The sequence below is a fragment of the Somniosus microcephalus genome, chromosome 14 (genome assembly GCF_052327205.1).
Source record: "Somniosus microcephalus isolate GS21.2 chromosome 14, FLI_Smic_1.0, whole genome shotgun sequence".
NCBI lineage: Eukaryota > Metazoa > Chordata > Chondrichthyes > Squaliformes > Somniosidae > Somniosus > Somniosus microcephalus.
Genome location: NC_141000.1, coordinates 88,519,048 through 88,542,276, shown reverse-complemented (window position 1 = coordinate 88,542,276; position 23,229 = coordinate 88,519,048). Strand labels below are relative to the sequence as shown.

The 23,229-nt window shown below is 41.0% G+C and overlaps 1 protein-coding gene across 1 annotated transcript in view; it reads right to left on the bottom strand.

Moving 5' to 3' along the window:
* Positions 1-529: 529 nt before the first annotated feature.
* LOC147107675 (uncharacterized) overlaps positions 530-23,229 on the bottom strand; it is a 49,278-nt gene continuing 26,578 nt past the window's right edge. Inside the window, exons 4-11 of the mRNA XM_086006070.1 lie at positions 22,741-22,801; positions 14,077-14,144; positions 12,557-12,661; positions 10,165-10,255; positions 5,748-7,249; positions 4,371-4,401; positions 2,665-2,779; positions 530-1,711 (exon numbers count right to left, since the gene is read on the bottom strand). Coding sequence (XP_085862196.1) covers positions 1,666-1,711; positions 2,665-2,779; positions 4,371-4,401; positions 5,748-7,249; positions 10,165-10,255; positions 12,557-12,661; positions 14,077-14,144; positions 22,741-22,801 — 2,019 coding nt within the window. The 3' untranslated portion in view covers positions 530-1,665. The remainder of the gene's footprint in view (positions 1,712-2,664; positions 2,780-4,370; positions 4,402-5,747; positions 7,250-10,164; positions 10,256-12,556; positions 12,662-14,076; positions 14,145-22,740; positions 22,802-23,229) is intronic.

Below are 23,229 nucleotides of genomic sequence, written 5' to 3'. Positions count from 1 at the left end.
GATGGTGACTTTCCACAAGAATAGTTCTGCCAAAGTAGTCTATACCATTGGTGTTAACCTACTTTTTCCTTCTACCTGGTTCCTAGGCCAGTAAAGCCTACTTTAGTGGTTTTTCCAAGTTTTCTTTTCAACCTGCCTATCACTTTCACACAAACGATGCCTCAAAAACATCTTTCACTTCTTGATTTATATTATACCTGCTACTATCAAACATCATTGCTGCCATTTAACCAGTTCTCCACTTGGTCCGTCTCGGTCTGTCCGTCCCTCTCCGGCGGTGTAGTTGCATACATGTTTTCTTTCTTCCACTTCCCTTTGTTGCGTTCCTTTTTAAATAATGTTTATCTATAACATCTTCCAGTTCTGATGAGTCTACATCTGAAACATTAGTTTGTCTGTTCTCTTCACAGATGCTCCCTGACCAGCTGAGTGTTTCCAGCATTTTCTGTTTTTGTAAATGCATGAACTTGCATTTATATAAAACCTTGCATGTCCTTTTGTAGTGTAGTCACTATAATAATAGACAAACTAGGATTTTCATCTTTATTTCAAATTTACTTTGTAAGTCATAAATTAAGCACAGAAATCTTAGCATAAAACAAATAAATGCTTGCTGCTCATCGGCAGTGGCCAATGAATCAATGTACTTTCAGCATTTTTTCTTGATGCAGGTACTATTCAATTAAAAAGTCAAAATTAAAAAGACAATAGCTGGAAATTACAAGCCATACTTTACAGACAGGTACTCGGAAACCAAGGAAAAGTTCACACTGCAACTGTAGTAAGGTGTGAGGCAGCTGCCCTTCACACTGAAGCTGCAGTTGTAATGTATGCAGCTTGAATCCAGAGCAAAGAGGAGCAAGAGTCCCTGGAAGAGATAGTCTTGCTCCATTTTTGCTTCAGAATCAATTTGGGCCTTGACACTTGAATTCTAGTCCACAAGTTAGTGTTGCGGCAAAGTCAAAACTGCTGTGCACAGACTCTAAACTTGTGGTGTGAATACACAGTTCCTTTCATGCCAAATTATCCACGTGCATCTTAGTAACAGAGGTAATCATATATAAAGATAATACAAGAAAATATTGCATAAAATTCAGCACCATACATACATAAAAGTTAGCAATAAAAAATTAAAAAGCCATAAAAGGGGAGATTTTTTAGCTGTAGTATTAATCACATCAATATAGTGAAATACAAGAGGGGCTGCAATAGTATTAAAATATGGTCATATTAGATTGAACAGAAAATGAGTAGGTAAATAATTTCCCACTAGAAGTATGTTATATAGGTGCTATGGTAATATGGCTTATATTTTATCCAGTATCAAGGCCTAAGGTTTAAAGTGTGGCAGTGACTAGCATTCAGATTCAATGTTCTTTCACCAACATGTGGAGGCATCAACTGCTGGTTGTCTGATCATCTCCCCCACTAATGTTGAAGCACATGTCCTGTTATCCAAGTTGCACAGTACCACACTTGTGGGGGAGGAAGAGGAGTGGGAAAGAGAGAGCCAGGCTAAATGTTTGTACTTTTTAAAAAAAAAAAAAGCCTTTTCTGTTTATAATACTGGAGAACACTGTCAGTTAAAAATCAACATAGCCAGACACAACCAAAAACAAGTTTATGGTGCACTTTACAGTTTCTTCATAATGAGGTCAGGGCAGTTCAGGCTGGTGTGTTCAGTTTGTTATAGTCCAGTTTTCTAGACACTCTATTGGAGAAAATAAAAGGGAGTTAGATTTTTAAAATATAATTCCTGACATACAACATTCTAGCTATTAACTGTGTTTCTAGGAATACAGTCTACTCTTAATTCAGCCACTTAATTTTTCTGAAGCACTAAAATCCCACTTTGCCATTACAGACATTGATTTATTCAGATTATTGGAGAATTTACATTTTAGTGCAAAACTGAATCATTAGGACCATATTGTATTAAAATTAAACAAACCAAATATTCTGTGCTAATAAATAGTAGATAATGTGAAACCAGTGCAGTCTGTTGCTCCCCATTTTCACAATAATTCAACAAATAGGTAGAAAGCAATTGAATCTATTGTTTTTACTTTTAAAACTATTGCCTGCAGTACTTTAAAACCACAATGCTCACTTTTCATCTCCACAATCACGGGCACATTCTTAGGGAGACCAACATACTAATCATCACAAATTGTGCAGGTTATTTAATGAAGCATAGGCTGGAAATGCAGAGCTGGGAAACTTATTCAATATAATTTACCTATTTTGAACTTCAGGAGTACAATTAATAGCCATCCCATGAAGGGAGCAGGAGAACTAAGGGGATGAGATCGAATGTGTCTGTTATTGAGGCAGTGACACTTTTGTTCAAAAACTTTACATCTGGTGACAAAATGAAGCTTTCCCTGGTAAAGAACAGTCTAGTCATGTGCCACAAAACGAGCTTTCACAACAATATTGCAATAGAATTAGCACCCAGTGATAGCAGTGCTGCACATACCAAAGCATAGATTACAAGATCTTAAAATAATTTCCTCCACAATCATCAAATACCAACAAACAAAAGTTCAAATAATTTGCCTGGTTTATTTAAATCTAGGTCCTTCAGCAGTAGCAGGCCATTCACAATGGAGTTCAATAGAAGATGAAGAACCTGTACAATAAAATTAACATTTCACTGGATACCTGTTTCGAAGTCTGGGCGATAAACATAAGCTCACTGTGTTTCCAGAACTATTTATTACAGGCAAAGCAGTACCTGAAAATAAGCAAATCAAATTTAACATTGCCAAGTTTACATCTAAAAAAAATTACAGTAACAAAATAAAATAGAACTAGGAGGACTATTTCATCACAGAAGAGCTGTGGATGTGCAGTACTTAAGACCTTTCAAGGGAGGATCTTCACCTCAAGACAGACCAAATTTTAATAAAAATCTGTCCGTCATTTTTAAGATCTCTTCTCTGTGGGGATTTGTCTACCATTAAATCTAATCAAGTTTTCCTTCTGGTTGCTTTTATTTTCTACTTCCGTACAGCTGTGCCTATTGTTCCAAAGGGCAGGAAGACTCACCATCAGAAGATCGGTAGTTTTTATCCAACTTAATCCTTGGGTTAACTATATACTTAACCAATTGTTACAACATTAAAAAAGCCAGCCAATAGGGCAATTTTTGTTGCATCTTCTCTTGAAAGTTTCAAACTTTGCAAGATACAAAACCATATAATAAAATTAATAGTTTGAAGACATTTAAACCAAATAGGCACCAACAGGTGGATATTAAGGGAATCAAGGGATATGGGGGATAGTGCAGGAAAGCGGAGTTGAGGTAGATCAGCCATGATCTTATTGAATGGCAGAGCAGGCTCGAGGGGCCAAATGGCCTTCTCCTGCTCCTATTTCTTATGTTCTTACAGTACAGTTGCAGTGTAAATTTAACTTGATTCACAAGTCAGAGCTCAACCAGACACTGAAGGAAAACAGGATGAGCCCCTGGAAGAGAGACTCTCCGTCTGCTTCAGCTTGAAGTCTTTTCGGGTCTCGATACTCAATTTACACTCAAGAGCTTCGAAATTAGATTGTGCCCAAACCAGGGTGCATACCCAACGAGGCTGTGGTTGGTCTGCTGGCCTCATTATGGCAGTATCGACGCTCTACGGGTGCCAGTCTCAGCCCCAGAGGCAGCTCGCTGGTTGCAGAGATGGAGCAAATGCTGCCAGCTCGGACACTGTCCGAGGGACTCGGGTGAGTCCGGGGTTGGGGTAGGAAATTGGGAGGGGCATGAGCGGCCCATGGTTTTAATGTGGAGTCAGGAAAAAACAAAACAAATTTCAAAGGCAACAAGCCCATTGCAGATGCAAATCTGGGGCCTAACGTTAGTTTCAGGCAGGTACCCTGGACAACGAGAGGTGCCCTAACCAATATGGTGTGTGATGCACTTACGGCACAGAATAAATGCATGCTGTTGCCAGTCATATTGGACCCTTGTAAAACAGGCACATTGTGATCGATTTTCAAAGGCCACATGTTTTGCGTTAGTACAAAGCCAAAACTATTTTGCACAGTTGCTGCATGTAACATGAATACACTGAAAGCTGACTCTGGGGTTTTTGTATTTTGTGGGCAAGGTAATTTCATAGCTGGGAGTGGTAACAGGCACGTGTTTATACTAACTATATAGTTGCTGTAAAGCAGTTGCACGTCACAGCTATAAGTTGGGATTTTTCAATACAAAACGCCTGAAATACTGCGGGTGTTCAGAGGGCTTTAGCATCCATCTGATCTACAATACTCTCGACTTAAAGGAATTAAACTGTCTTAAGTGCAAAGAAATTCCATTAAGTGGACTATAATTAACTACAAAGAGCCAGACTATGTAGTTCAATACATACCAGAATTAGAGTACGGGTCAGCAGTAATTTTCTGGAAAATGTAAAAAAAGTGAAAAATTGTAAATTGAACTGAAGACAAAATGGGTTGAATTGCATTACAGTTAGCTCAAATGTTACAATATGCATTACAGACTGCAACATTCATAGAATATTATAGCATAGAAGGAAGCCATTCAGCCCATCGAGTCTGCGGCAGCTCATTCGAAGAGCAAAATAGTTAGTCTCATTCAACCAGCTCTTTTGCCATATCCTTGCAATTTTTTTCTCCGAGTATTTAAGTAGTCAAAGAACCTAGTTCACATAGTGTGCATAGAATTATGATGGAGACAAAGGGCATTCAGACAAGATCTACAATATTATTTAAATTATATTAACCTTGAATTTAAGGCATGCTCAAAGACAAACAGAAATGTATTAATTTAATTCATTTTACTGTATGCTGCTCTACCTTCAGACAGGTATGTGCGTTAGCCGGTATAAATTAGAGGTCACGGATTAATCATGTGCATCAGCGAATTGCCATTACAAACAAGAATATACACTAGAGACATCTTAAAACGCATACCAAAAGAGGAAACTGACTAGACAGAATGTGTTTTTCCTGTACAACTGAAGTACAGACGAGAGCCTTTAAGATGCAAGGGAAGTAAGCTTATTCATTTTGCAGCAAATTTGTGCTGCATTTTGTGAACAGTTTCCAGCACAAACAAATAAACTTGATGCCCTTTAACGGCGTTGCTCAGATGATTGTCTTCCATCCTAAATTAGCTTTATAGGGTGGGGGGTAAAAAGAAATACAACGAACACAAAAGTTAAAACATGCCACCCCTTCAACTAGACAAATGCCTATAATTTACGTGAAGGGTCAGAACATTTTACTAACATTAAGTAAATAAACTGGATGGAAAACATTCTATACAACCACAGATTACAATTCTACTAATGCTCAAAACAAAAATCTTAATTCTCAGTTTAGATCTTATGGGGTTTTCAAATTGAGCTACAGCTTGGTTACTGACAGTTGCTAGTTTTGCTATTAGTGTATTGATACCACAACGCTAAATATGCCTATGGGAAGAAATAAAACCCACATCTAAGTCAATGCAGTTTGTGATGCAATACTCTTAGTTCATCGCCTCAGTTTGGTCTCATCACAGCCACTGCTGCAGCCTAGTGGTAGACAGTGAAAACACGCTAGATACGACCCAAACTTGCAATGACAAAAATCTAGAACGCCACCGCTAATTCTTTGTTGACATTCCATGTGGGCACAGTATGGAAGTTTCATATGTCCAGGATTATGTTTTATTAAAATCCTGGTTAAACATCAGTATGAAACTAGGCATGCACATTAAAAAAATGCAGTTAAACCTTCACCTCTCCATCTTGTCGGCTTCTCGGGGAATAAAATCCACCCAGTTGTGTGCAGCGGTAATTCGGTCCTTGTAATACAGTATTCAGAAACAACATTTCCTGACTACTTTGCCTTGAACTAGAGGACTCTGGGAAGGAGCGAAACCTCTTTAATGGTAATCGAGCAGTTTCCCTCGTCAGGTCAATACAGGCAGCTCGTTTTCTTGATAGCTGGGATGGGGAGTTTGTAACAGATGCCACTGATGTTATAGTTCTACCAGGGACAGAACAGACATTCCATAGATTGGGAAGCTTCATAGAAGTTGAAACAGGGAATGAACTATGAACTAAGTTTTGATACATTGCTTCAAATGCATCCATTTCTTTTACTTGAGTTTTAAATGGGCTCTGTATAGAATGGAACATGGTTGGAACAGAACTCACAACAGACGAAAGTGAATGTCTCCGTTTATTTCTTTGGCCAGTACAGGAACTGTTACTTGAGCACAAAAGCAGTCCGCATGGTGATCTGTTGAAATTTGCTACTACAGAATCCGGTTTTGTCACTGTACTGTTCTTCAATGGATACAGTTCAGCATTCGGTAGATGGTTAAGAATGGTTCTCGAGCTTGGTGACTGTGCCATTGCCATTTTGGGTTTTGGGCTCAAACATTTTAAGCTGCAGGACTTAGTCATGGTATTCAGCTGGGGCAAAGATGATCCATTCAAAGAGGTTACATTCCAAGCTGAAGTTGTCCTTATTTTGCAGCAATTTGTAACTGGTACTGGACTTTTTGGGTTACAAGGGCTTAGCAGTAGTGGCTGGGAGTAACATGCATCATTGTATGAATTTCTAAACTTCAAAGTTTCAATTTCAGATGATTTTGAATTTGTTTGTAGCACAGTCTTAGAAACTTCAGCAGCAGTCATGGAAAAACTTGTCGCTAGGTTACCTTGTGTGGTTTTGTATCTTTTCAGAGAACAAACTTTTCTATGCATATGTTTGGTTCCAGCACATGCCTTTAATTCAATAAAAGGATAATCCTCTATCTTTAATTTCTGGGCATCCATCTTGGCCTTGATTCTTATTCCATCTCGAGTTGTATTTGGTTTTGATTTGCATACATTTAACTGGAGACGTCGATAGTGTTTTATTAACTTTGAGGCAGCGTGTGTCTTATAGTTACGGTCAAGCAAGTTACTCATCGAAGCTAGCATACTTGGATAGATATCAATAAGTGTAGTATCACTTAAACCAGATGAAGTATCATCACAGCTTTCCATGGGAGCTTGGTCGATATAAGTGGGTACAGTTTCTCCCAAATCCAATACATTGCTTTTGCTTTTCTCAAACTTGAGCAGATAAGAAAGTTCTTCACTACCAGGTACACAAAGTGGCCTCGACGACAACAACTGGTCATGGGACACAGAAGCAGCTAAATTTGAATAATCTTTGTCATCATGCTCAGATCTTGCTGAATGATTTAAATCTCCAGAAATTGTTGTTTGAAAGTCATCACTGCAATCTTTAGGAGACAAAGAAATTACATACTTAAGACACTGAAATTAGTACAAGTTATAAATAACATTTGGCCCTATTAGAAAACAGTAAACAGTTAAGTTGAAACTATATTGTAAAGCTGCTGTAGATACAAAACTCTTCATTGCCAAAACAAAAAGAAGTTACCTGGTAAATAAGTTACAACTGGAAGACAGTACTCAAACTTGAATGATTTGAAAGTACTGTAAAATGGCCATAATTCTAATCATGGATGATTTCAATTACACAGATACAAGAGCATGGAACCAAATGAAAAAGTATAAATGGAACAATATTACATCAACTAGATGCATTACTGGGGAGAGCAATGGGTTGAGGGTGAGAAGGCAGGTAGTTGGTTTCGATCCATGAAAAATGGATACATCAGCTTGGCTCAGTGATAGCACTCTTGCCTTGTAGTCAGAAGGTCATGGGTTCCAATCCCACTGTAGGACTTGTTACAGTGGATATTAAAAAGATTCCATGCACATTTGAAAAGTGCAGGGAACTCTCTGTGCCCTGGCTAACATTTATCTCTAACACATATTAACTGGTTATTTATGTTATTGCTGTTTGTGGAACCTTGTTTTTCCACAAATTAGCTGCTGCAGTTGTCTACATAACAGTGACTACCAATGTTCTCTGTAGTTTTTTTTGGGTGCGCAGCCCCTTTAAGGGGCTGTGCGACCCATTCAGAGTAGCGCATGCGCGAACTTTAACATAGGAAAAGCTGCTCCCGGGTTGCACAATTTATGGAGAACATTGGTGACTACACTTCAAAAGTAATTCATTGAAGTACTTTGGGAAGTCAGAGGATGTGAAAGGTGCTATAAAAATACAAGTTTGTTCATTAATGGCCATTTCCGGTTCCTAAAAATTCTGATGGTCCTCATTCCCTTCAAGTGTTGGGCAACTGGTCAGGAGTAATCCCATTGAAACAAATGTATTTCCTAAAAGAAATCCCAACATGTTATCAAATTGCTCCCTAAAGCAGTGTTTTCTTTTGGAAAAAGGTCTAAACAACTTTTACTGGAGATGCTCAGGAACAGGAGACCCAGCTTGCCTACAAAATACAACAATGCCTTAAGAGCAGCAACAACATTGAAATAATTTTCCAGCACCCATCAGGACAAAACTGTTATCTGTCGCACAGGTTTTGAGCCACTTTGGCAAGAGCTTGAACTAGTGCCACTTCATGTTACGATAACAAAATACTGCAGATGCTGGAAATCCGAAATAACAGCAGAAAATGCTGGAAAAACTCAGCAGGCCAGGCAACATCCGTGGAGAGAAATTAGAGTCAACGTTTCGGGTCAAAACCCTGTGTCAAGACTAAAGAGGCACAGGGAATGAAATAAATTAAGAGGCCAGGCTGGGAGAGAACAAAAGAGAACGCTTGTGTAACACAAGTTTGACCCAGTGTATATGTAACCATCTTTAAAGGCCCTAGGAAGTTGTCACGTTGCATGAATTTTAATTCCTCCCCCTCCCCAAAAGGATTTTAGGATCAAGTTACATTTGAATACAGGAAACTTTCTGGTATCTGGCACTGACGGGACTGAGCTGGTGCCGTACCATCAAAACTGCCGTAGAAACCAGCGCTAACGTTAAAACATGAGAGCTTTTGTGCTGTGTGTGAATCAACAAACCCTGTTGCTTAGCAACAGCTTCAAAACAGTCGGCCGCAGCTTAAAAGCATCTCTGTAGCTAAGCAACAGCTTCAGCTAGACCTTGCAGAGCCTGACTGGGGAAAAAAAAGCAACGAGAAGTAAAAAAACTTATAGGAAACGGCTCCTGAATTTTGCCGGTAGATAGAGCTTTCCAGACATTTAACCTCTGGTTAAACGAAAGTTTCCTGTATTGTGTTTTAAAGCAAAGTGAATTTGCAGGGGTGCAATAGGAAAGGTGCAACAGGATTCAGGCTTTTAAGATGTGTATTAAAGCCGGACAAGCCAGTTTGTGGAATGTCACAGCTCACAGTATTTCCAAACTGATAGAATGAGTCCATTGTCTCATCCCTGGCCGATTAGCCAAGATGGCTGCAGATGTCAAGTTATCGCATCACACCCATAATGGCGAGAATGATTCAATTCATGTTGACAATTCCTCTGCTTCCTGGGTTCAGAATTAACAAAAAAAGAGAAAAAACATGTTCCAGGCCAGTCACATTTTCAACAAAGGACTGAGAGGACTAAGTCCTTAGCCTGGAGCTGGACAATCCTTTCAGTTAGAAGCTGTCTAGAAAGCAAAGGAATACTAAAAAACAAGTCAGCCTCCAAAAGCCACAGGGCACATGGTTATGTTCAAGAAGAAAAGTGAGATTAAGTTAAGAGGAATTTGTCTTGACTGTTACACAGTATGTTCCCTTGCTGTCTGAAATAAAACTGCTTAATAATTCTTATCTGACCTCATTTCACCAAATATTCCTCAGTACACCTTCAAAAAGCTTGGGGAAATGCACGTGTGGAAGACACAATATCTATTTCAGATTATAAGGGGGTCGTATTGTTACACCTTCAGGTTATGCTATTGTATAATTAGATATTGGATATTCTGAACTTACAGGAGTGACCAGCATGCACTGCTGTACCCAGAAGAATACCCAATGCACACCCAAAATCTACAAGGTTATACTCTCTAGCTCCAAGCACCAGTTTATTGGCATTATTTTTGGTGTACAGGGTTACTTCCCTATACAAGGCTTCCTTTTGCACAAGCACCAAGACAAATATTCAAAGCTTATATGACCTTTACAAATTAGATTACCTATAAAATGTAATACATTTTGAATTATAGGGAAAAAGCTACTTTATAACACTGAAAAAGATTAAAGGAAATCAAATCTTGTGGTCACAGAATTTTAGTAGCAATGACAACTACAATGATAACAAGTGTCCATACCATGATAAACACGTGACAATCCAATTTTCACCTTCGACATAGGAGTAAACATGATCAATGGTTTGTCTTTCGTCCTCCCTACACATTCCACCTTCAAAAACATATTTAATGGTTAAAACATAAATATCCATGTGCGCTTTATATACATTTCTATTAAACAGCACTCCACCACACTGCAAGTTAGAATAACTTCAACAATATTTTGACCCAGCTATCTTAACAGTGCAGGTCACAAAATGTGCCTCTTGGGAAAATAACCCATTCAAGGTATTGTCTTGGTAGGCAGACAGAGCCATTGCCAATATATATCAATGACTTGGATGAGGGGACCAAACGTAATATTTCCAAGTTTGCTGACAACACGAAACTAGGTGGGATTGTGAGTTGTGAGGAGGGTGCAAAGAGGCTTCAAGGTGATTTAGACAAGTTGAGTGAGTGGGCAAATACATGGCAGATGCAGTATAACATGGATAAATGTGAAGTTATCCACTTCGGTAGGAAAATCAGAAAGGCAGAGTATTTTTTAAATGGTGATAGATTGGGAAATGTTGATGTACAAAGGGACCTGGATGTCCTTGTACACCAGTCACTGAAAGCAAACATGCAGGTGCAGCAAGCAGTTAGGAAGGCAAATAGTATGTTGGCCTTCATTGCAAGAGGATGAGAGTACAGGAGCAAGGATGTCTTACTACAGTTATACAGGGTCTTGGTGAGACCACACGGAGTACTGTGTGCAGTTTTGGTCTCCTTACCTAAGAAAGGATACGCTTGCCATAGAGGGAGTGCAGCGAAGGTTCACCAGACTGATTCCTGGGATGGCAGGACTGTCGTAGGAGGAGAGATTGGGCCGACTAGGCCTGTATTCACTAGAGTTTAGAAGAATGAGAGGGGATCTCATTGAAAGGTATAAAATTCTGACAGGGCTAGACAGACTGGATGCAGGGAGGGTGTTTCCCCTGGCTTTTGGGGGGGGGGGTCTAGAACGAGGGGTCACAGTCTCAGGATACGGGGTAGGACATTTAGGACTGAGATGAGGAGAAATTTCTTCACTCAATGGGTGGTGAACCTGTGGAATTCTCTACCACAGAGGCTGTGAAGGCCAAGTCACTGAATACAGTTAAGAAGGAGATAGATAGATTTCTAGACACAAAAGGCATCAAGGGGTATGGGGAGAGAGCAGGAATATGGTATTGAGATAGAGAATCAGCCATGATCATATTGAATGGCGGAGCAGGCTCGAAGGGCTGAGTGGCCTGCTCCTGCTTTTCTAAGTTTCTATGTTTTGAAATTTATTAGGATATATGCAAGCACAACATGCTGCAACACGCCCCTCAAATTTTCCATCCCTATGAATAAGCAACAGACTTCTCAATGATGCCCTTCCATGGCAACATGGCGGATATGAAGGATCTTATCAGAATTATACAGCACAAAAGGAGGCCATTTGGCCCACTGAGTCTGCGCAGCTCTTTCGAAGAACAATCCAGTTAGTCCCATTCCCCGGCTCTTTTCTCATATCCGTGCAATTTTTTTCTCTTTCAAGTGTTAATCCAATTCCCTTTTGAAAGCTACTATTGAATTTGGCCACCTTACTTTGGGAAAGACGTCAAGGCCATGGATAGGGTGCAAATGAGATTTACCAAGATGATACCAGAAATGAGAGGCTTCAGTTATAAAGGGAAGACTAGAGAAACTGGAACTATTTTCATTAGAACAAAGATGGGCAAGAGTAGATCTGATAAAGATGTTCAAAATTATGAGGGATTTTGGCATGGTAAATTAGACAAAACTATTTCCACTACTGTGCCAGAAACTAGAGGGCATCACCAAAAGAGCAAAGGAAGAGATTAGATTTTCTTTTAAAATGTAGACGTTTGTTAGCATATGAAATGTCCTCCCAGAAAGAATGATAGCAACAGAATCCAGAATTGCTTTTAAAAGGGAAATAAATATTTGAAAGAAAATTTAAAAGGCAGGGGAATGGTACTAACAAATTGCACTTTCAAAGAGGCAGCACAAGCAGTGGGGTGGAATGGCCTCTTTGCACTGTACAGTAATGATTCTATAAAATTAGTCAGAGGGATTTAATAGATATTAATGCATTACCAGTGATCCTTGAAACCGAAATCTCACGTTTGAAGATTTAGTTATGGGATTAAAGTGTGATTAAACATCTTAATGCTGTAACAGGATATTATTTCAACACACGTTTAGTTCATAAAAATTAAGTCAGATTTACTAGCAACATTCTGTAGATTTATAATCAATTTTTAAATGTTACTTATGATTTTTTTCTATTTGCATAAATATTGCTAATCCCATAATTGCCCATCACTTCCCCCAAAATGTGTAAATGCTATTTTCTGAATACATGTACAAGTGCTACACTCACCAAGACTTCCTTTCCAAGGTTACCACCATCAGTAGCCAGCATATCAACATCTATCTTATATTTATCTCCCACATTCATCTCCCCTATGGAGATCCTGGTTTGTATCTAGTAGATAAAAAAAAGCAACATATGGCTGTATTACATTTTACTCTCGAGTATGCAAAGGGTTTTATAAATTTCACCCTGATCCAAAATACTTCCATCATACTTTAATCATAATATCAAAAAAAGTGTTCACAGCAAAGCAATTGAGACAAAATTCAAAGACATTTTGACGGACTACTATAAAAAAATGTATTAGTTTAGTCAGAAACCTTTGTACAAGAGCTGTCAACATTAAAATTACACAAATGCACAAGTCATACATTAGATTTTTTTAAAAATCAATCGCATGGTCAGCACTGATCAACATTGGGACTTGTATAGTCTGCATCGCAAGAGTAAATTTCATTTACCCATTGAGGCATCAAGGAAATGTGTGAAGCTTCTTGCATCTAACTACTGTTTCTTTTTACCACCCATTATTGTTTAAATCATCACAAGTTTTCGTCAAGAGAACTGATGTTAAGACCAATTTTGCATCATGTATGGGATACCAGTAGGTGTCAGCCTCGACTCTGGTAGCACTCTCGCCTCTGAGTCAGAAGGTTGAGGGTTCAACACCCACTCTATTGAGCACTTAATCTAGACTGATTTTAGTGCAGTACTGAGGGCGTGCTGCACTGTTGGACAGGCCGTCTTTTGGATGAAACGTTAAACCGAAGCCCTGTTTGCCCCCTCAGGTGGACGTAAAAGATCTCATGGCACTATTTGAAAGGCAGCAAACTTCTCCCTAATGTCCTGGCCATTATTTATTTCTCAAGCAACATCAAACATGCTATTTGTGGGATCAAACTCTACAACAATAGAAAGTTTATGCTAAAGGTAGGGGGGAAAAAGGAGGGGGGGGTGGAAGTTAGTGAACTAGCAGATTGCCTTTTCACGAGATTGAAATCCAGCTCAGGTCTTGTGAGAATTGTTCCATACAGGCATTATGTACAAATCTATCAGAGGATAATGCAAACTGGACAGTTTAAGCTCTAGGTCCTCTTTATTGGCCTTTTAACAAACTAGACAAATTACCCCTCGAATTTCCATTATTACTCCTCACATCAGGAAGCAACTCAAGATCAAAGGAAATGTGGAAAAGTGCTGCAGCAGTGAACACACCACAAAACACTCCACATTAACACTCGCTTTGCTCGTAAAATCAATGTAACAAAGAGGAATTTCTACTTGAGTAAAGCAATGGCAGAGGTAAAGAAATTCCACAGTTAACGTCAATATATCAACTCGTCAAGTTTAACAAAACAGCTGGAACTGAATGTTTTACATGCTCACGTCACCAGAGGTCATTTAGGATCATCTTGACAAAATCTTGCATGTGATTTACTTCAAATTTAAAAATCACATGTGCTATATTTATACACCTTTATTGTATTAGATATATAAAATATAGTTTCTGATCAACCGTACTGTACCTTAGATGTACTTTGAGTGCACTGCCCATCGTTTAAAACTTCAATATCAGAAATCTGATCGGCTTGACCTTTTAAAGAAAAAGTTCTGCTTAGTTGCACTTTACTTAAACACATGCAAGATATTACAAATAAAAACAGAAAATTATGGAAATACTCAGCAGGTCAGGCAGCATCTGTGGAGAGAGAAACAATGTTGCAGGTCGATGATCTTTCATCAGAACTGCTCCCCCCCCCCATAAAACGGGAGAAAGGGTCAGCTGTGCCCGGGGGGGGGGGGGGGGGGGGGGGGTGGAGACTCCTGGCCAAAGTAGTGGGCAGGGAGAAGAAAGCAACAGAAAAAGAGCTCAGCATCGTTCAAGCTCAAAATTCAATATGACAAAGGCCCAATCCGATTAGCAACGTGAAATGGCAGCATAGGGCTCCAGTCACGGGGAGGGAAAAGGCGCAGGAAACGTATGGGTGCCACCTTTTGGCGGAGTGGGCCTTTTGCGTAGCAGTAAGCATCCCCGCCGCTGGGCCAGAAGGAGTAGGGTTTTGAACCCCACTCCAGACAGTCCCGGCAAGTGGAGTCGGAGTTCCAACTTTAAATTCTGGGTGGACATCCAGCGGGATACTTGCGTCCGTGGGGGTTGGTGGACCCCCCCCCTCAGATGGGTTGTGGGAGCCCGTAAAACCCTCCCGCCATAGGACTAACCACCCTAATGGCTGGTTCAAAGATGGTTACGGTCACGGAATGAGCGTTAATCACGGCCATAAATCCTTCCACCACTTCATACAGTTCCCCAAAGGGAACAGTGTGAGGATACGTACGATGATGACCTCTTGCGCAATGCACCTCCTTGGACCCTCAGTCGCAGATGCGAGGGGGCAAGTCGTGCAAGTGTTAAATTTTTCATTTTATTGACATGTAAAATGTTGGCCCAGTAATTCCCTTCCAAATGCGCGAGTACGGTCGGGGTACTTACGCATCTGGCTGGATGAAATGCCGGTTTTCAGCATGCAGTGCATGTGGGGAAAACCAGCATTTCCTGTCCTCTGAACGAAGGGGTTCAGAGGCAGAACGCGTGCGACTGCACAGGCAGCGCGTGTGCAGTATAATTCGCCGCTTTCATTAATGCTTTCAGTGAGGTCAAGTCATTACAACTTACACATGAAAAAAGCATGGGTACAGTTGCTCCAGAGGCTGCGGAGGAAGATATTTCTTATCGTGGAGCTTCTGAAAGTATGTCTGTATATATTCCTTTGCGTGTTATGTATATATTCCTTTACTTATGTGTATGAATGTATTATTTAATTATGACTTTCAGAGAAAGTAACTTATTGGAAAATCATAATTAAAAACATACATTCATACACATTAGTAAAGGAATATAAAACATACATACATATACATAAAGGAATATATGTGGACATACATACATAACTCATTCTCACATTCCATTCACAGCCACAATTGCTCCTTTTACCTACCGTTCTGAAAACCCTTTATAAAAAAAAAAAAAAAAAAAATTTAACTTTAAAACTTACTTAAAATTTCTTAAAATAACTTCCCTCCCTTTCCCAAACAAAAATATTGCATTTCAGAAGCTCCACGATAAAATGTTTCTTCCTCCGCAGCCAATGAACCACTTTACACTTGCTTTTTTTACGTGTAACTTCTGAGGACTTACCCTCACGGATTTCATGAATGAAATCTACGAAGTTCACTGCGCAAGCGCTGCCTGTGCAGTCGCACGCGCTCGAGGTCTGGAAATGCCGGCGTTCCCCGCATGCGCTGTTCATGCTGAACGCCGGCATTTCCAACGGCCAGATGCGTGAGTACCCCGAGCGCACTCACGCCTTTGGCCGCGAATTTCTGGCCCAATGACAATCTCAAAATTGTGACATAATTTGAGAAGCCCTGGGTTTAACACAAGAGCTGTGGTTTACTTACCCCTAATGCTAGTTACATTGCAGGTATCCTTTGATGTAAACATCTGCTTTTAGGACAGTGCAACTAGACAGCAGAGTTACATGGCCCATTCACAGGAATACTGCTTTTGTTCTGCTCACTGGCCTCCAAATACTAGTGAAATTTCTAATTGGCCAACTGTCCCAGCAACTGTAATCCAATATTAGAAACTTAAAATGATCCCGGTTGCTGGAGCTTTAAAAGCATTTTTTCCAAACTTGAGAAATGGTTATGTTGGCTTTGGAAAACAAAGGTTGCGGACATAACGCAAACTGCCCTGTTAGGAACAGGGGTAGGCCATTTAGCCCCTCGAGCCTGTTCCACCATTCAATGAGATCATGGCTTATCTGTGACCTAACTCCATATACCCACCTTTGCCCCATATCCCTTAATACCTTAGGTTATCAAAAAATCTACCGTAGGTTATCAAAATCTATCAATCTCAGATTTAAAATTAACAATTGACCTAGCATCAATTGCCGTTTGTGGAAGAGTTTTAAACTTCGACCACTCTTTGCACGTAGAAGTGATTCCTAACTTCACTCCCGAAAGGCCTGGCTCTAATTTTTAGGCTACATCCCTAGTCCTAGACTCCCTAACCAGCAGAAATAGTTTCCCTCCTAATACCCAATCAGTTCCCATTAATATCTCAAAAACTTCAATCAAATCACCTTTAATCTTCTAAATTCCAGGGAATACAACCCTAGTTTGCGCAATCTTCCCTAGATTTTAACCTTTGGAGTGGAGGTATCATTCTAGTAAGTCTACGCTGCACTCCCTCCAAGGCCAATATATCCTTCCTAAGATGTGGTGCCCAGAACTGAACACAGTACTCCAGGTGTGGTCTAAGCAGGGTTTTGTATAGCTGCAGCAGAACTTCGACTCCCTTGTATTCTAGTCCTCTAGATATAAAGCCCAGCATTCCATTAGGCCCTTCTACCTGATGAGGACATTTGCTGAAAAGCCAGGTATGAGTTAATGTGCACATATAGCCAGTGGGTGGTGGTGCGTACCATGATTGGATTACAGAGACAAGCAGCTGCTGCCGAGGCTCCACATCTCCAACAGGTTCAATTGTGTATGTCCATGTGGCCATGCATTCATTTTATGGCAAGTTGTGTTGTTCATCATGTTGCTTGTGAGGAGCTGCTAATAACTGCTGTCTACCTAGCGAGGGCTCAAACCTGCATTTGTTACTTGTCTTAGCCAACTAGTTACTATTCTCCTAGAGTGGGGTGGGGGGGCGGGGTGGGGAAAGAGCTGAATTAAGGTAGCTGCAAAATGACACACCTAGCAATGGAAATTTACAAGTAAGTGAACTTTCCTTGGTAATCCAATACCTGACTCTGGTAGATCTATCCTTGACCCCCTCCTATTACTCATGTACATGCTGCCCTTAGTGATATCATCCGAAAATACAGCGTCAGTTTCCACATGTACGCTGACAACACCCAGCTCTACCTCACCACCACTCCACAGTCTCTAAATTGTCTCAATTTCTGGATGAGCAGAAATTTTCTCCAATTAAATATTGGGAAGACTGAAGCCATTGTTTTCGGTCCTCACCACAAACTTAGTTCCCTAGCCACCGACTCCATCCCTTGCCCTAACATCTGTCTGAGGCTAAACCACACTGTTCGCAACCTTGGTGTCATATTTGACCCTGAAATGAGCTTCCGACCACATATCCGCAGCATAACTAAGACCGCCTATTTCCACCTCTGTAATAACACCTTTCTCCGCCCTTGCCTCAGCTCATCCACTGCTGAAACCCTCATCCATGCCTTTGTTGCCTCTAGACTTGACTCGGCTGCCTGTGTCCTAACTTGCACCAAGTCCCGTTCACCCATCACACCTGTGCTTACTGACCTACATTGGCTCCTGGTTAAGCAACACCTCAATTTCAAAATTCTCATCCTTGTTTTCAAATCCCTCCATGGCCTCGTCCCTCCCCATCTCTAATCTCCTCCAGCTCCACAACACCCCACCTCCCCCCCCACCCAGAGATATCTGCGCTCCTCTAATTCTGCCCGCTTGAGCATCCCTGATTAGAACATTCAACCATTGGTGGCCGTGCCTTCTGGTGCCTGGGCCCTAAGCTCTAGAATTCCCTCCCTAAACCTCTCCGCCTCTCTTTCTTCCTTAAAGACGCTCCTTAAAACCTACCTTTTTGACCAAGCTTTTGGTCATCTGCCCTAATTTCTCCTTATGTGGCTTGGTGTCAATTTTTTTTGGTCTTCTAATACTCCTGTGAAGTTCCTTGGGATGTTATACTACGTTATACGCTATATAAATACAAGTTGTTGTTGTCCACAGTGCTCCTTGTATTGCTAATGATCGACCAACCAGCCTGACCCACGAATGGAAGGTGGAGAGATAGACCCACTTAGGGCTGGAATTATTCCCACTGAACAACATACAATCCCACAGGCCAATTCCTTAACAGATTTGGAGGCCCCAGCTGGTCACGGGCCAGGAAGCTTACTTACATTTTAACTTGTTACTCTCCAGCAATAAATCTTTGGCTCTATCTATCTTTCTGAATTTAGGAAAACAGGAAGAGTCCGCAGAAGAAGCGATTGCGCGTACTTCATTTTGGGCAAACAGAAGCCATTGGAGTAGGTATAAATTTCCAAGTAGCTTGAAGCATACAAAGGTTGCATTCCTTAAGCAGAAAGTTGCACAGCGCGAATGTGTTTCAGGTTCCTGGCACATTGGAACCGAGGCTGTATGGATGGGATGGTCTTCATCTAAACTGGAGAGGAGCCCAGGTCCTTATACATAGATACATAGAAGATAGGAGCAGGAGTAGGCCATTCGGCCCTTCGTGCCTGCTCCGCCATTTAATGAGATCATGGCTGATCCTTTAATTCAGTATCCCGTCCCCGCCTTCTCTCCGTAACCCTTAACCCCTTTTGCCCGTAGAAATATATCTAATTCCCTCTTAAATATATTTAATGAGCTGGCGTACACTGCCCTCTGTGGCAATGAGTTCCACAGGTTCACCACTCTCTGAGTGAAGAAATTCCCCCTCATCTCTGTCCTAAATGGTTTAGCCCTTATCCTTAAATTATGTCCTCTAGTTCTGTTCTCACCCGCCAAGGGAAACATTCCTTCTGCATCCAGTCTGTCTAGACCTGTCAGAATTTTATACACTTCTATGAGGTCCCCTCTCAATCTTCTAAACTCCAGTGTGTACATCCCTAAACTACATAGTCTCTCCTCATAGGTCATTCCCGCCATTCCTGGTATCAGCCTGGTGAATCGCCGCTGCACCCCCTCCATGGCAAGAACATCCTTCCTCAGATGAGGCGACCAAAACTGTACACAGTACTCGAGGTGTGGTCTCACCAGTGCCCTGTACAGCTGCAGCAAGGTATCCCTGTTCCTGTATTCTAACCCTTTTGCTATGAAGGCCAGCATACCGTTTGCCTTCTTGACCGCCTGTTGCACCTGCATGCTCGCCTTCAGTGACTGGTGTACAAGAACACCCAGGTCTCTCTGTACTTCCCCCTCTCCCAATCTATTGCCATTTAAATAATAATTTGCCCTCCCGTTCCTGCACCAAAGGTGGATAACTTCGCACTTGTCCACATTATAGTGCATCTGCCATTTATCCGCCCAATCGCCCAGTCTGTCCAAATCGCTCTGGAGCTTCCTGGTCTCTTCCTCTGAGCCCACCCCCCCTCCTAGTTTAGTGTCGTCTGCAAATTTGGAAATGCTGCATCCGACTCCCTGATCCAGGTCATTAATGTAAATTGTGAACAGCTGGGGGCCCAGGACAGATCCCTGTGGTACCCCACTTGTTACTGCCTGCCATTCAGAAAATGAGCCGTTTATTCCAACTCTCTGTTTTCTATCTGACAGCCAGTTCCCTATCCACGCCAAAACTTTCCCCTTTATCCCATGAGCCTCAATTTTCCATGCTAATCTTTTATGTGGGACCTTATCGAAGGCCTTTTGGAAGTCCAGGTACACCACATCTACTGGCTCTCCCCCATCTATTCTACCAGTTACTCCCTCAAAAAATTCCAATAGATTAGTCAAGCACGATTTACCCTTTGTAAATCCATGTTGACTCTGTCCTATCCTGTCCCCATTTGCTAAGTGCTCCGCTATTTCATCCTTAATGATGGACTCCAGCATTTTGCCCACAACTGATGTAAGGCTTACAGGTCTGTAATTACCTGCTTTTTCCCTACCCCCCTTTTTGAATAGTGGGGTAACGTTAGCTACCCTCCAATCCATCGGCACTGTTCCCGAGTCTAATGAATTCTGAAAAATCATCCTTAGTGCATCCGCTATCTCTAGGGCCACCTCCTTCAGTACCCTAGGATGCATGTTATCAGGCCCTGGGGATTTGTCCACCTTCAATCCCTTTAGCTTCCTTAACACCATATCCTTAGAGATATTGATTTGCGTCAGTTCCTCCTTTGCCAATGTCCCTATTTTTCCCGACATCCCAGGGAGGCTTTTTGTGTCCTCCTTCGTAAAGACCGACCCAAAGTATGCATTTAGTTGATCTGCCATTTCCTTATTTCCCATTATATATTCCCCCGTATCTGACTGCAATGGACCAACTTTGGTTTTCACCAGTCTTTTCCTTTTGATATATTTATAAAAGCTTTTGGAGTTAGTTTTTATATTTTCCGCCAGCTTGTTTTCGTAAGCTATTTTGCCCCTCTTGATCATGCCCTTTGCCCTCCTTTGCTCTATCTTAAACTGTTCCCAATCTTCCGCTCTGGCGCTTTTTTTGGCTATTTTATACGCCCTATCTTTGGATTTTATGCTGTCTCTAATTTCCCCTGTTATCCACGGTTGAGTCACCTTTTTAGATTTCCTTTTATGCCAGATTGGTATAAACAATTTTTGCAATTTTGTCATTCTATCTTTAAATGTTTGCCATTGTTTATCTACCTCCAGTCCTCCCAGGAACGTTGTCCAATCAGACCTACTCAGTTCCCGTCTCATGGCATCATAATTCCCCTTGTTTAAATTCAGGACCTTAGTCTCTGAGTCAATTTCTTCGCTCTCCATTTCGAGTGAGAAATCGATCATGTTATGATCGCTCTGACCCAAGGGTCCCCGTACAACAAGATTACTGATTAGTCCCTTCTCATTGCACAGTACCCAGTCCAATATAGCCTGTTCCCGAGTTGGTTCCTCGACATATTGATCCAGATAACCATCCCTTAAACACTCGAGGAATTCCTCCTCCTCATTATTTTTACTGATTAGGCTAGTCCAATCTATATGTAAGTTAAAGTCACCTATGATGACAGCTGTGCTCTTATTGCACGCTTCTCTAATTTCCCTCGTGATGCCCTCCCTAACCTCTATTTTACTATTTGGAGGCCTATATACCACTCCTATTAATGTTTTTCGCCCCTCGCTATTTCTTAGCTCCACCCATATAGATTCTGTATTAACTGAGTTAATATCCTTCCTTTCAATTGCATTTATCCCCTCTTTTACTAGCAATGCTACCCCTCCTCCCTTTCTTTTTTGTCGATCCTTCCTAAATACTGAATACCCCTGTATGTTAAGCTCCCAGCCCTGCTCACCCTGCAACCATGTTTCCGTAATCCTATGGAAAGGGTAAATAGGACAGTGGGGTGGGAAGGAAAAAAATCCACATTGCAAGTCAAAGTGAGAAAAAGACCAGCAGGATAAATGGGCAAGATGGGGTTAATTACCCAAATAGCAGTTCTGCACACAAATGCACACAGCAGAAGAAATAAAACAAATGAGTTAGAAGCACAAATTCAGCTTAAAGGGTATGATGTAGCAGCCACAGAGCCCTGGCTACAAACTGGGCATGATTGGAGCTACATATTCCAGGCTATAGGATCTTCAGAAAGGACAGGAAAGTTAAGAAAAGGGGAATAGCAATATTAATGAATTAAAACAATTACAGCAGTATAAAGGGATTTCAGTAAAAGTGATCCGGCAGTGGAAACAGTGCGTATATTTAAGGAACAGCAAAGGATGGAAGACTTCTGGTAGTTATCTACATACCTGCAGATAGTTATGATGTAGTGGGTGGGGTGGGGGGGGGCGAGACATTTGCTATTAGGTTTGAAAGGGAGAAGGTGGAGTCACAAAACAGGATTTTAAATTTTAATAAGGCTAACTTTGATGAGCTGAGAAATGAACTGACTGCAGTAAACTGGGCTGAACTTTTAATGGGTAAATTATCGAACAGTGGGAAGTATTCACAGAGTAACTGGTAGGACACAAAACCAGTACATACTCCGAAAAGGCAAAGGCTCCACTTGTGTAGTTAAGCAACCATGGTAAGCAAACGAGGCAAGAGACAGTATCAAGCTAAAATAAAAGGCTTACACAGATGCAAGGAAAAGTGGCAATCCAGCAGACTGGCAGAGCTATAAAAAGTAAGAGGTGCACAAAGGGAATACGAAAATGATCTTGAAAAAGACATCAAAGCCAACAGCAAAAGTTTTTATAAATATATTAAGAAAGCAGCAAGCTGGAATGTGGGCTTGATACTGTCTCTTGCATCGTTTGTTTACCATGGCTGCTTAACTACATCAGTGAGGTTAAAAAGGGATTTAGGTGTCCATATTGAAGCTTTAAATTATAATTTTATGAAAAATGATTAGCAGCAGCCTGTAAAAGGTTTAATGAATTGCTCCTCACAAATACAAAATGCTCAGTCACACTTTGAACACAGGAAGAGTGTTTTGCCTTACTTGATAACTTACTGCTCATCAGGTGCTCCTGGCTTACATCAGGTTCATACGGTTTTTCAGACTGAAATACATAAAGACAAGAAAACCATTTCAGTGGCTTTCTCCTGGTTCTGTCCAGCTACATCTGACTCTCAATGGTAACAAGTTTAAAGTTCAAATTTTCTGTGAAACCACAACCAAAAAGTTTTCAAAGTATGAGATTTTGTGATGGGAAAGTTAATGTACTAAAGGGTGGGGCTTTGGAGGACTAAATCCCCCTCCCCCATCTGTAGTTTTTCTTGTTATTTTACTACATGTGCAGAGAACTGAAGTGCAGTAAACATAAGACGTAGGAGCAGGAGTGGGTCATTTGGCCCCTCGAACCTGCTCCGCCATTCAATAAGATCATGGCTGCTCTGATCTTGGCCTCAGCTCCACTTCCCTGCCTGCTCCCCATAACCTTTGACTCCCTTACCTTTCAAAAATCTGTCTATCTCCACCTTAAATATA